The 15,051-nt window shown below is 39.4% G+C and overlaps 1 protein-coding gene across 10 annotated transcripts in view; it reads right to left on the bottom strand.

Moving 5' to 3' along the window:
* The window catches only part of whrna (whirlin a), a 122,194-nt gene that overhangs the window by 22,876 nt on the left and 84,267 nt on the right, over positions 1–15,051 (bottom strand). For all 10 annotated transcript variants that reach the window (XR_008696217.1, XM_055513133.1, XM_055513136.1 and 7 more), the window contains 2 exons: positions 2,027–2,239; positions 1,304–1,525 (listed from right to left, as the gene is read on the bottom strand). Coding sequence is in view for 9 of the 10 variants with exons in the window: in XM_055513133.1 (XP_055369108.1) it covers positions 1,304–1,525; positions 2,027–2,239 (435 nt within the window). In the remaining variant the exon portion in view is untranslated. The remainder of the gene's footprint in view (positions 1–1,303; positions 1,526–2,026; positions 2,240–15,051) is intronic.

Here is a 15,051-nt window from a genome sequence, read left to right as displayed (position 1 = left end):
TGCTTTCTCTCAAAATCTCTCACGCTCTGTCTCTCTTCAAATGACGCATGATAATGCTGTCAAAAATCACCAGCCAATAGGAGGCCAGGGCTGCTGACCAATGACTTTTTCCATGTGGAAGAAAAGCAAAGTGACTTTAGAACAAGTCTTTCAGAGTCTGTGTATTAAAAAAGTCAAAGTCAACTTTATTGTCAATTTCTACAGTTTTGGATCTACAGAGAATTGAAATTGCGTTACTCTCAGACCCCCGGTATACAACAACGTAAGAACACAGAACAGACCCGACCACAAATCCAATCCCCGCCCCCCATAGTATAATGCTATGATGCGCTCATTCTATTTTTCATAAAAGGCGATTTGTGGCTGTCGTTAGACTTGTTGACGTCTGACAGAGAATTGGAACTACACTATAATATATTTTGTTGAAATAAAGCTGTCACCCTGTAAAGTCTACGTGTAGGTCAAGCCCAACAACATCTGCAGATCATCGGGTGCGGTAGATCAGGACAGACACCAGCTGAAGTGAATGGCAACAACGGCAGATTCTCTGTGCAGATCCTCCACTGATTTGTTTTTTTTTAACCTTGGACTTTGCTCAGCTCAGAAAATATGTTGTATTTCCAATTTAACTGTTAACATCACTAATCTCCACTTTTACCTTCCACACTCACTGAAACAATGAATCTGTTTCCTCCAGTTTAGTAAACGGGTGCTGCATGAGGCCCTTGCTTCTCTTCTGCAAGTAAGCGTCATGTCATTGGTCAGCAGCCCTAGCCTTCTATTGGCTGGTGACTTTTGATAGGATTATCTCAGGTCGTAGAAGTGAGAGCACACGTGAGACGAATTGAGAGCAAGCCGCAAGAAGTGAGTGCGAGGAGCAGGATTTGAGCACGAACACTGGAAATCTGAGAGCACGAATACAGATTTGAACGCAAGCAAAGTAAATTTGAGCGCCAGCAGAGCAAATCTGGGCGCAAGCAGAGAAATTTTAAAGGCGAGGGAAGCGTTTTAAAAACAAGCATGACAAAATCTGATCATTAAATCATTAGTGCGCTTGTGAATTTAAAAACTATGATCTTGATTAAGGATAGTAATCTCACTCCATAATAAAACAGCAACACTCTTCCATCATAGTTTGTGACATTAACCTGCTAGAGCACCTTAAAACATGCAAGAAAAAAATAAGAAATGCAAAGGTTTTCTGCACAGAGCTAAAAATGGAGTTTCAAATAGAGATACCACATATGTGTAATAAATACTACAGAGTAAAAAGAATAGGCATTATTATTACAGAAAGACATACCCGTGCTGAGCTGAGGGTGGTGTTGGTCATGAAGCTGGCTGAAGATGAGGTCAGAGTGTCAGGGTACGACACAATGGATAGAGACTCCGTTTGAAGTGCTGTGGCTCCAGCTGTTCCCTGTCGCACCTTTAGAGCCTGGATTTCACGTCGAAGAACCATCCCATCAAAACGTTCCAGATCCTGGGGGGTGACCAAACCTCGCACCTCTGACAGCAAGGAGAACTGGGAAACAGGGGAGGGTACACCGGCACAAATTGACTTGGTTATAAACTTTAATTTCAAAATTTCAAAAAAGTGTTAATTTCATTCATTCATGAGTTCACTTTTTCTCAATTTTAAATACATAGCACAAGCAAAGTACAGTAGAGCTGAGTACAGTGCTAGGCAGATGGGAAAGCTTTCTGATCAAGTAGTGTACTGGAGCAGCTACAAATAAAATGCATTTGATTTATTATGGGTTTTTTTTTCAAGACTGAGAAAGCAGACTGAGAAAATCAAGAGGCTTTGAAGAGCAGGGGCGGAAGAAGAAACAAAATAGAATTGTAAGCGTCGGCAGGAAGCCCAGGCATACATCTCAGAACATCTTCAATTCAAGCCTCAAAGCAATCACATGCACACTGGCTGAACAGTACGTGAGAAGTAATTCCTACAAGCAGAAAACTGATTCTGTTTTGATCGTTTTCTTTCTGTTCCTAGACTAACACAGGCCTAAATATTCCTCACCTTTGCATGTGTGTTGAGCAGCTCAAACAGGGCCATCACCAACTGCTCCACGCCAATGTGTCCATCCCTGTACTCCTCCACATAGTAGCCCATGGTTTGCCTCTCTGCCTCTGTTAGCAGATGACGGGCCTGCTCCTCCAACATTGCGCGGGACTGGTTGGCCAGACTGGACAGAGTCACCTGTGATCCCGCCACACCTTTATAAAACCCAGACTGGTGCAGTTGGAGGAGGAGATCAAGAGAAGACAACAAATGCAGAAGACAAAAAATTGTTTCATTAATTACTGAATCTGCAAACAGAAGGTAAAGTTCTAGATGGGACAGACAAAACAGATGGGAGATTATAATGAGGGTAGAAAGGTGGTAATGTTTAAGAATGATTAGAGCCAAATGTTTTGTATTAGAGTATGGATGAGATTTGATGGTAAAATCTGGATGGTAAGAGCTGTGGAGAGGAGGAGACAGAGGATAGATGCAATATTTCTGAGGACAGTGGTTGGGGGTAAAGAACACAGAATTAGGAGATGCACAAAGTAACAGTCTGAAAAGAAAATGCAGTGACAGAGGGAGATAACCACAGGCACCCAGGGTTGACAGAGAAGCAGAAAAGGTTAGGGGGGAGACAAAGGCGAAGAACCAATAAGGGCAGACAGAAAGAGAACAAGAACATAAATTACACCCACATACACTTAACTGTCAGTCAGTCTTCCCATCCCAAATGTATAAATTATCACCCTACATCCTTTCTGATGCCTTCATATCATACATTAACACATTGTGGCCCTAATGCCGCAGCTTGCAGCAGAACAGAAAGTGTGCCATTCACACATGTGGGTGGTAGGTTTTTGTTGTCTCTCTCTCTCGCTCTCTCTCTCTCTCGCAGCTCCTATCTGTCTCCTGTAAGCCAGCTGGCTCCTCTGCCAATCAGAAGGATGACACTGACGATTCAAATGCTGATGAGCTGCCAATATCACTACTCTGCTTCATATCTGCTCCTTTCTGCTCACTGCCTTTTTCCTTTTTTTCTCAGTTATCTGTTCACTAGCATACAGCTTTTCTTTAATTAATTCCTTAGTCAAAGTCACCACTTTAGAGTCACAGCTTCAGGGTGTGTGTCTGCCTGTGTTGCACAGGACGGAAACAGGAGGAAAAATGCTTGATGCTGTTCCTCCTCCTCCTCCTCCACTGACTGTTTTCACCTCATTCTCAATTCTTTCTTGCACTTGTCCATCTGTATTATCAGCAGTGGTTGCTCCAGAGTCCTGGACTGAGCAGCACACGGTAACTGTGTAATAACCAAGGTGAACCCTGATGCTACCTATTCTGAATTCTAATCACTTTGACAGTCACCTCAAAAATGTTCCTATAAAGCATTTGTGTCCCGGAAGCTTAACGCAAGTGCACTGTATGGTGGATCAACAGGAACAAACAAGGTATGTGAGCAATCAGTCTGTCTCTTGCTGTTGCATTAGAGGGCACACTGGCACTTGAGGGAGCTAATGAAATCGGTCGTCATTCGAATGAAGTGGAACACCTGCAGTCTCCTGCTAATGAAGTCTATTTCAGAAGGCAATATGCCAAAATGGAGAGAGGGCACTTGTACTGCAAGTTAGCCTAGACGTGGTTCTTCTCTGAGGCCATTTTGTGGCTGGACTCCACAAATTCCAGATTAAGTAAAAATTGTGCTTTTATCTTCACTGACCAACAACAACCTTTGACATGTAATATAGTAAGTAAACCGTAAAACAGATAGAGACATACAGTACAGTAAAAAACTAGAAAAAGTAATTTCTCAGAAATTACGTGGGAGACCTGATCTGCTGCCGCAACAATGACAAACGCTGATTAAGATGCTGACGTCACAAAGTTGACTACGACAAAATGATGAAAACGACAAAATGTTGACAAAGATTAAAACGATGACAGCGATTAAAAAGATTCCGATGAAAAGGATGACCAAGGTCAAACGATGACAAGATTAAAAAGGTAACAATGTTTCAAAAGTTGACCAAGGTAAAAAGATGTCAAAGATTAAAAGGTTGACCAAGGTGTATTGTTGACAATCATGAAAAAGCTAACTAGCTTTTTAATTTGAAAGGATTTGACAAAGTATTTGCAGGTATTGCTTAATTGTGTAATAGGTTACTAATTAGTCATAATTAACCAGTCAGAACCAAAAATCTTGCCATTTAAGGTAATTAATTACATTGGTGTTTTTATTTTCAAAGGATTTAGAGGCCATGTGTGAGTGATTATTAAATTTTAAAATAGTCCTTAAATAGTCATAATTTATCATTTAAAAGCAAAAATAGCCCTATTAAAGGAATAGATTTAGATTAAGCCATTAACAATAAAAGCACCATAGTTAGTGTGTTTGTGTTTATTTGCTGAACTGTAAAATAGTCTACACACTAATGGAAAAGCTGAAAATTTGACAAAAACCACCCAATGTTTAAACGCTTAAAAGTTGAAAAGTATAGAAGGCACGAGGACACTGATTTACACAGAGAACGTTGAAAAGTTGAATAACGTCAAAAGTGTAATAAGTGAAAACATAAAAAGTAATGGCCCACATCTCCTACAGATGACACACGTTTAGAAAGTTGAACGGCGATTCTACGATGAAGTGTTAAAAAGTAGATAGCAATCGAAAAAAGGTTCCAGCTCTCCCATTAAATAATGTCTTTGTGATTGGGCGTTTTGTGGTTGCAGGCAAATGCAAAGCATTAGCAGTAGTAAAGCAGCTTGGAGGGCTTAGGGGAAAAACCTCAGGTAAATAAGCAGAAACGTTGAGAAAATGCAGCCAGGAATGAGCAAGAAAAAAGACGAGAGAAGCGCGGGGGAGAGAAAGATAATAACAAGACAGTGGGAAGTCAGTTTTAAATATAGTCTGCAGTATGTCAGGATGCAGAACTGACCTGATCTATCTTGAAATTGATAGTGAGCATAAATATTAGTCTTTTATTATTTAACATGTAAGACGTTTAATTTTAAAATCCCAAATGCAGCATGCAACAAGCCATGTGTGCAGAGGAACAGCACCAGCCATTAGCTACAATTTTGGGCTTTAATCTACTCAAACTGGTTAGGTATTTCAATTACAGCCAGAAAACTAGATACTGTAAGTTTTGTTTTTATTGATTTTGCACACCAATGTGCTCTATCTGTAAACTAAACTCTAAAATCATTCAAGGGTTAAAGCTATGTGTGTCAACAGAAAGTTTGGAGAGTTTGTCCCGTGCATGTAACTGAATTAATTGTTTGTAGTACTTGTGGTATTTGTTGTTTTGTTGTCAGTGAGGCTCAAATAATCTTTGGTTTTAGTCTGCACAGATTTTGCCAAGTGAAACCATACTGCTCCTATTGCACTTTTACTACTTTTCCTTTTTTTCCTACTTTAATCAACTTCATCAAGAAAACAGATAGCGCTGCAACTGTCTGTGACATTGAATGTAATTTGAATCTGTGGGTGTGTGAGTTTTACTTACAAAACTATCAGTGGTGAATCAGAGCTTAGATTTCAGGTCGGATCGGCAACGCATCGGATGGCGTTAGATGTCTGCTGACATTATACGTAAAAAAATGGAAATATAAATGTATTTTTTACATATTGATATTGGATATTGATATGTAATGTTCAACAAGGTCATGCGCTCACACCAAAGAAAGTAATTATTGTTTAGTTATTATTTATTTATCTATCATTGGATAGATAATAGATTTAAATTCAAGTGTAAATGAGTGTGAATAAAATCAATGTAGAGTTCATTTGGTAATGATGAATCCTTTACCAAGATTTCTTTGCCAATCGTGGACTGTAGGCAACAGGGTAATGCATATATTATATTATATATATATAGTTCCAAGCATTCCATGATCCATGTGTGAGGCACTGAGTTATAGGCTGTAGCAATCCACGTCAGGACTGAGGTAACCTGACCTACATGTGAACTTAACTCCCTCCATTGAAGAGCCCCTGTCCTTTCCAGTCCCCAGAGATAAGGGACCCTGAATCTTTCCCCACCACAGGAGACTGGTTTCTATCTCCACAGGCACCAATTGGCGCCAACATCTCAAATGTCCATATCAAAGAACCATGAGTCCACTTTGTTGATCTACCTGTAAATCTCTAAGGATTCCACCTCTGCTTATCAGGCCAAAAGGATAGGCTGTCACAATTATCACTGAGAAGCTGTCTCTCCCAGAACTGGGACCACCAGCCATAAAATGTGGAATGTGCTCATTAAGAAAACAGGAGACTTCATTTGGAAACACGTTCTGGTTCCCATGCACCAGAACTTTCAACTTCCATGAAACAGATGTCATTGTATTCTGTGGACAAAACGTTTTCATTTGATATTAGATTGGTTTCTGTGTGATGTTTAATGCCTGATCTACAGATTTGCCAGGAAATTCCTAAAGTTACAAAGGGACTTCAACTTATCACCATGCTGTCCTTTGTGTGTAGGCACAAAGTTGAAATAGAGAGACTCACCGTCTTTACTTCTTTTAATCTGTGCAACATACACAGACTATTTCCACGAGCTACAATTCGGTATCCTCATTATTGTATTACATTTTTAAGTGTTACAATTGTTTAATTAGTAATGTCCACTTTAGGTCATTTATAATTTGATTTTGCTTGCATTTATTATTCGTGTATGTTTCAGTGTTTACTGGGTGTTGCATAAGACAAGACCAGTCATCATGAATAACATTTAATTTGTTACAGCGTTGTAAGGGACCACGTATAAGACCTTAATATTCTATGCATTTAATATTGCTGTTTAACCATTCTGACTTCGCTGCTTATTTGAGTGTCAAAGTGATTGTTACACGTGTATTGTGTTATGGTGTGATGGAACTTTGAGCTTGATGAAAAGAGGAAAGCTTAGTTATCCCAGATTTAGGAGCAATCGAAATCCAATAGTTTTATTCCTGATCTGAAGAGGTGGAACTCTTCACCACTGGTTGAACTAAATTCTCCGCCCTGCAGTGACCACTGCTCAGGGGTATTTAAACCAGTGACACCCTAGGCAAATCGGATTTCCCTCTATCTTCAAACTTCTTTCATCTTTTCTTTTTGCGTCGCATTACTTTTCTTTAATTTTCCTTTGTTCTTAAATTTTGTAAACCTAAGTTAAACTTAAAAACACAAACGAGCAACGAATTTTGTAACGTTAGAAAGTCATCAAGAAACTCCGCGAAACTGAAACTATAACAAACCGTCCTTAATTGACTCGCTATTTTTGATCCAACTAATTAAATTAGATTCCAGCCCATTTCCTTTTTGGGCTAGTTTAAGTAGCGCTGACGCTTTGAAACACCTTGGAAGGTCCAGCCTGGCTGACTGTTACTTCGCTCAACCCGAGCCGTCATCATCACCGCAGACGACGATTCCTGGCCCAGAGGCCATGGCACCTGGACCAGAGAGGGCACGCCTGCTCAACCAACCGGTAACGGGAGACGCTGCACAGCGGCTACAGCTACAAACTAAGGCAAGACGAACAGCTCTAATCCTCTGAGAATTCTGGTGTTTCTCAAAGCTCTAAAATTGAACATTCCAAATTGATTAGTTATCCTTAGATTCGAATTAGTTAGAGACAAATACTCTTTTCGCTTGATCAAAGCCATCACACACTCAGGTCTTGACCATTCTTTGTGTTTTCACTCATTGATTCATTGACTGTTCATCATTTCATTCTGATCGTTCTCTCATTTTCTATTCTGTTTATTTGAGTATTTCCATATTATGTTATTCATATATCCAGTAGTGTTAGATTAATAAAACATTAAAAGGAATCTGGTTTTGTGTGCATTGTTCTTCAGATTTAAGCAGAGGTCACTGAAACGCGACCGAACCGCGAAGAATTCACGGCATAACAGACTGATTTGGTTTTATCACAAGAAAGTTGTTATTGTTGTTCATGACTGGTAACTCATTGAATTGATATCTGGCGTTGACAAGATTAATACAAGCGTGGTTTCAGCTTTAAAACAAACCTGGTGCCCCAACTTCGAGGTATATTAATGTTTCTGCATTAATATCAAACTATTAATAATTTGAATCCGCTACAAGGCTCTTTTATAGTCAATTACGTATTACAACCAGTCGGAGAAAGAAGGGAAAGAAGTCATGTGAGCTTTGTGGAAGATCCCTCTGATCAGAGAAATTAGTGGTAGCAGGTGCTGTGGGCTTAGTGTCTTCTGTTATTGATGAGGAAGCCCAACAACTGGTATTGCCATGCAAAACAACCAGTTATGTAATGACTTTGGTTGAGAACATTGCAACCAAAGTATACTTGGACCCAGGCCCTATTAAACAGTCAGAACTCTTTCCTACTGTAGTTAGAAAAAACTGATGACTATTTAGACAATTTAGGCAAACTCCTCATCACTTTCAGGCCTGGTAATCAGGATCTTTACCCACACAGTGCAGGATATTCAATTTCAATTTATTTTAATTATATATAGCACCAAATCACAACAGAGTTATCTCAAGATGCTTTGCAAAGTAAGGTTTAACCTGTTAGCTTGCAAGGCCTCTGGAGCTGTCCCTGTACAGGGACCCCCCCATGAGTTACGATTTGTGTAGAGTCCTGCCGCTTAACCTCAGCCTGTCACAATTTACTCAGCGAGCGGGTCACGCTCGAATAAGGACTCCAAGAGTAAGCTGCAGAGTCGACTCGTTTTCTTTTTAAACAATTTATTTCACGGTTTACAAAACAAAAGAGCTGCGCGAGAACGTTCACACCGCCGCGTCTCCGCTAAGGAGAAAAAGGGATGCGTGATTAGACACTATACGGACTGCAGGCAGATGAAGTAAAACAATAATATCACTTACGGAGAACTGAAGCACAAGTTAGTAGGCGGGTGGCGGTTATAAGGTTTGTCGGAGTAATATGAGCGGAATGAAGCCGTGGAGGAGGTTATGGTGAAGGAGTGTGCGTTCCGGTGAATGAAGCAGGTCAGGTGATTCAGGCTGAGGCCGCAGCTGGGTAGCACTCAGCAGGGTAACAACGGATGGTTTGATGTCCGGGTTTTTCTTCGTAGAGCAACATCTGACGAACGGTGACTGACGGTGTTGCTAACGCAGCAACACCGTCTCAAAGAAACTTTCGCCTGTGCGATCTTCTTTATACAGTCCTGGGCATTTGGCATCCAGATCACAAATAATCAAACTAAGACATCCCACCAACAACCATCCACAAAGGTTTCCGTGACAAACGCATTGGCAATCGTGACCGCTGGTCACCTGACGAATCAAAAACAAAACTCACGGCCAACTCGTCAATATCTTAACTTCCTGAACCGAAAAACGGTAGGGCAGCCCTGGTCAGTGATCCCGTGTTTAACAACGACGATCCGACGAGGGATCAGGGGAAAACTGAGGGAATAAATACTCACTCATAACAGGTGAAAACAATCCCAACAATCAAAACGCTGCCCCAGCCGGAACTAACCCCATCAAAACAAAACCCCAACCGGAACTAAACCTGCCGTCATCACACAGCCACACAAGCTGCACGCTGTTGGAAAGCTTAGACTTTTACTCGTCTTTCCGACAATATAAACCATTTCCAGTCACAGTGTAGTCACCAAACGCTCAACAATACAAAAATAATAAATCTTCCATCACTTACTTTTGACGACTTCTGAACCCCAAACATCGCTCATTCATGTTGTGTGGTCTCATTCTGTCTGTTAAGATCCAGCGAATGTAATCTGATAAAGCGTTTCGTTTAAAAAACATGGTATATCCACAATGGTCTGAAGAGTTCAGAAGTTTTTGCTCCAACCCCTGACCGATTTTTTTTTCCCAGTTCTGTGAGTCATAACTAACATTACAAGATGGAGGCTGTAAGCCTTCCCCTTATATCGGGTAACCAGGCAACCCCTAGCCAATGATCTTCAACACTATTTGATTTATTTCATATATATAAATGCATAAGGCTTCATTCTTTTAGATGATGATTTAGATTCGTTTTTTCTTCGTCCTGCTACCAGTAACCAAGGAGATGAGGGAAAAAATCTGTCCTTCCGTGCTATACAGTTTATGTTTATTTTTTTTCAGTGTACATTTATTTATTTTTTTTTATTGTTTTTTTTTTCAGAAACAATACACAGCTATTGATTTTGGTGTGGAACTTTCTGCTTACACATGCAGTAGTTGCATTAAGGAAAGGTATTTTCAAAATAGAGAATTGGACTAGTGTTCCCCTCCTGGATGCTACAGACACTGCTCACATGATACTGCTGCTACTGTAGTAGGCTGATAGTTTTATTTAACAAAAAGTTATAAGGTATATAAGAAACCCCCATTATTTCATTTTTTTTTCATGCACGTGACTTAATGGCTGGTACTGATCCTATGCTGAGCACTGTTGCCTGCTGTGGATTCTAGAAGGGGAAAGCTACGGTCCCAGTGCATGTGCTCCTCAGTAATAAATGAGCACTCGCTGCGTCAAGACATTCAGAGCTGTCTCTCCTCCTATTTGATCCACGGGTACCGTTAAATGGTATGTATATCTTCCGCATTTTATGCTGTTGTTAATAGGAAAAAATGTGTTAAATGTGCGGTTTAAGCTACCAGCCACCACTGTAGCATTTAGTGTTCAGGGTGAAGTGTGGCGCCAGGTTTGTAGTAGTAGTCACGACGTTATTATTAAGAATAAGTAAAGTGATACAACTGTCAAGTTAGGGATTCTATGGATTATGTGGCTTGAGTTATATCATTAAACTGTTATCACATTGTCAAAATTTATATTTGTGTACTTTTTGTAAAACCAAGTGTACATTCTTTTAGGTTATTTGTTGCCGTTTTTGTGTTTGTATTTACTCTGTATGCAGTTGGTCAATTTATTTTGATATTTTAGTCTGTTGACGGGTAATTTGTAACTCTAGTGTTATGGTGCAGATTACGTGGAAAATGTGATGGAGACCATCTTCAATAAAGTCCTGATGGACTCAGGTTGTTCTATGGAGGACCTTGTAAACATCCCTGTCCCACCGGCCCTCTGAGCAGAATTTGAGCAACCTGACAGAAAGGAGGTCATTAATGTCATGCTAAGATTTAACAAACAAGCACTATAAAATAAGTTGAAAACGTGTTTGCTCCACACACCATTAAAACTGATCTAACTGCCTCTATTTATTGTTTAGATCTGTAAAGGTTGTGAGATACATAGGAAATACTGGTCATTCCATTCTATCTGCTACCTGCTGCTATAAGACTATACAATCAGAACTGCTACTTACCTCCCACTACATTCACTTACCCACTGCATCAGTGGTTACATCTCCTCTGTACAATATTTGTGCAAACGCTGTGCATTATTATATATCTATTCTATATTTATGCACAGTGCAACAATTTCTCTGTGCAACATTTGTGCAAAACGGTACAAGATTTATATTTATTACTGTTCAATAACCCTTCCAATGACCTTTACTCACTCTACCTGTACTTTACTGTGTTGTACTGTGCCAACACAAAGTGTCATGAAGTGTCTTTTTAACTGGTTTTGATTATATCACTATATTCCTCTGCCACGTAGTTGCTGTTGTGTGAAGTAATATCCCTGCTGTGTGACTATTAAAGTTTTATTCTTATCCTATCTTATCTTAAAACAGCATTGACAGTGCATTTTCTAGAGGAAATGCTTTTCTAGGTACACCTGTAGCTACTGCTGTGCTCTACAGGAAGAGAATTCAAAGATACTGGAAAAAAAAATATTTTTACAACAGGCATTTGTATAATTACATAATTTTCATGCGAATGATAAGAAAGGAAGTTTAATGATTGTCTGTGAAACTCTCCTCTTATTGAGACATTTCTGAATCAATAGCACATTTTTTTTATTTAAGCCTCCTTGAACTGCAGTGCTTCATTTTAGAAGCTATTGATCTCCTAACATAACCTTTGGGACAAATTCAGCACAGAGCTGAACTTCATGACTATGCATGTTTTTACATTAATTACAGTAATAAGTATTCTGTAGTGTCACAAATCTGAAATATCATTGGCATGTGTTAGTATGTTCAAGAATGACTGATCAAAAAATAAAAAAAACACTGACATTATTGATTGTCAGGTCTCCTAGTGATGCCCGCTTACTTCCCAGATAAGACAGGTTCACACAGAGCAGACGTGACAAAAAGTCTGGACACACTGTGGTAAATATTATGCAGGCTGTAAATCATTGAAAATAAACACAGAGGTACGCAAAGACCTCCATGCCAAGACAAAACAACTGGAGGTCACTGATCTAGGTCTATGAGACAAGCTCCTATGATACCATCTGTCACTCATCCAGGGCATGTCCACACGATGTCTGGACTTCAGACATGAACAAGGAGGCAATACACACTTTTGAGTTAGTACTGTAACGCTTAAATTTACGCCTAGGATGAGCCTATGGTTAAAATTTCATGTTGGTTCAGCCCTCCATTGGTTGATAGTCTTTGTTTACATGGACCTTTATGTGATTTTGCTTTTACAAATTATAGTGTACATTGGTAAAGATTTTTCAACCTAATTAGAGAATGCTCAGTGTATGAGAGGAAATAATTCTTCTTCTCCTTCTTCTTATTATTAATATTAATATTAATATTAATAATACAAGAGGAGGACAGCTGTTTGACAGCAAGGACTTTGTTGGTATGAGAAAACATGTTGAAGGAACTTTGATGCACACGCTAGCTAGCTAAACAGCATGTATGCGGTTGGCTATAAGCTAACTCTATTCTACTATATGGCATGCGAGAACTACAACCTATAGTATATCCTGAAAAAAAAAACGTAATAATAATTAAAAGAAAGCAGTTGAAGAACAACTGTTCTGCGTTTCTTGTAGACAATCAATCCTTTTTCAAATTTTAGCAGTTTGGATGCTAAGATAACCCCAGAAAACTTGTCATAAAGTGTTCCACTAATTATTTTAAACAATATTGATGTTAGTATTTTATTCCTGGCTTGGCAGTGAAAAACTGTGATGTAAAAATTTTAGTTTAGCAACCATTCTCCCAGCTCAATACTTAGTGTACAATTGCTAAAACAAAGGCTTTCAGGAAACGTTGGACCTTTTTGTCTTAATTTCAAACTGCCAAACAATGGGAAAAAGCTTCCACAAAAAAGCTAAATAGATCCTGTTCACGGTGCACTCCAGGTCTGAAACAGTGTTAATACAATTAGGAGGATAATGTTTTATTGAACAGCCCCCTGGAGAGCAGGCTGGTTAGGAAAGCTGCTACAGTATAAACTGCTAAAGATGATGATAATAACAACATATATTCTCAGGCTGACGAGACACACAGCGGACAGTATAATGTTATAGTAGGGGACTTAATGGAAAATGAATGACGAGTTACAGAACTACTGTAGTTCTAATAGCAGTATTAGTCATCAGTTTAAATGCCTCTAAGTGACCTAAACTAATCTTTTCCTTAGTGAAAGTGCTAATGATAGGTATCTACAGTAGACTGCTGCAGAACTGTCCTGTTATCGCTTGTGATGAGTTGGAAGTGCTCCACACTCTTTTCATTTCCATTTGAAAAGGGCACCTTCAGCAAAAAGGTTAGGCAGTCACAGCCACTGCGGTGCACACAGTGCAGTTATAGGAGTGTCAGGTTAAAAAACAGTCTAACCTCTCATTGTATCTTGGTTTTGAGGAAATGCATTTCTCTTGTTCTTACATACATACATGTCCTGATTCTTGTGTCCATAATAGCTTTCAAAATGAATGCTCGCACACTCATGCTCCTTCCTTTATGCTCACCTCTCTCATCTTCATTTTTCTATTCCACCACACACCACCCAGCTTCTAAACTTTGAGTCAAAGTCAGGAATAAGGTCAGAAGTACACTGATATTATGACTGGACAATGATGTCATGGTGAGGACAACAAAGTTGTAACTCAAATGTCTGCTACTGCTGAAAAGATGTGTTTAACAGCCAGTATTGGTAAACAACGACAAAGCTGCTTTAACTAATGCAAAGTACTGTAAAGTGTTTGAAAGTTTTTCAACCCTGTTTTCCCCTTTTTTTATTTAAACCTAAAAACCCTTAGGAATCAATTTGGCATACTCAAATTAAAATGGTTGTAGTTCCTAAATGGTAAGGGCTGGTGTCATTGGAAAGGAAACTCCTTCCTCTTTTGTTACAGTTATACCGAAGCAAAATAACAGAGGCACAAACCCTTATAGATATAAGCAAAAATATTTTGTTCAGGAGTTGGAGCAGGAAACTTGCAGTTTTCAGACCATTGTTGACATACCATGTGTTTTGGACTAAAACATGCTTACGCTGTGATTGCTGGAAATGGTTTATATGGCCTGAAATACAAGAGTCTTGGTTTTACAATGATCCAATACTGCAGCATGCAGGGGTATTGGAGCTGGACTGTACACATCTCATAACTCATGGTGCAGGGGGGGGGGGGGACCCGGCACCAGGACGGTTGGAAGTATATGTGAATCTGTTTTCATAACTTCAACAAAATGTTTTCAACAAAATGTTTGTAATCAGTGGCTTTGAGAGATTAGAGATTTCTCCTTGAAGAGAACAGCTTTAACTCAGGAAAGTTGGTTGGTGGTTTCCAGCATATAAGTATAAGATAACAGATAAGTAACAGATAAGATAACAGATAAGTAGTAACTGAATAAGGCAATAACCACTATGGTCTCATACTGTAGCGTATTTTCTCAATTTTTTTTTTCCTTTCGCCTATTCCCATTAGGGATTGCCACAGCAAATCATTCGCCTCCACCTGACTATACGGTTTTTAGTCAGTTGATTCTGCTAACAGCAGCTGCATTATTCCCATAGCTGTGAAAAACTGTAGTTCTGGACTAAAACACATTTTACACATTGCCTTTCCTGTAAGTTTTGTTGTTTGACCACTCCACACATAAACAGAGCAAAGGTGGTGAATGTTTTTTTTTTAACTTTTGTTTTACCATGACACACTACACTACTACTTAGCTCTAGTGCACCCGTCCAAACTGTAGCTCTAGTGCACCCGTCC

The sequence above is a fragment of the Betta splendens genome, chromosome 12 (assembly GCF_900634795.4).
Source record: "Betta splendens chromosome 12, fBetSpl5.4, whole genome shotgun sequence".
NCBI lineage: Eukaryota > Metazoa > Chordata > Actinopteri > Anabantiformes > Osphronemidae > Betta > Betta splendens.
The sequence above is the reverse complement of the archived record's forward strand: the minus strand, read 5'-3'. Positions and strand labels throughout refer to the sequence as shown.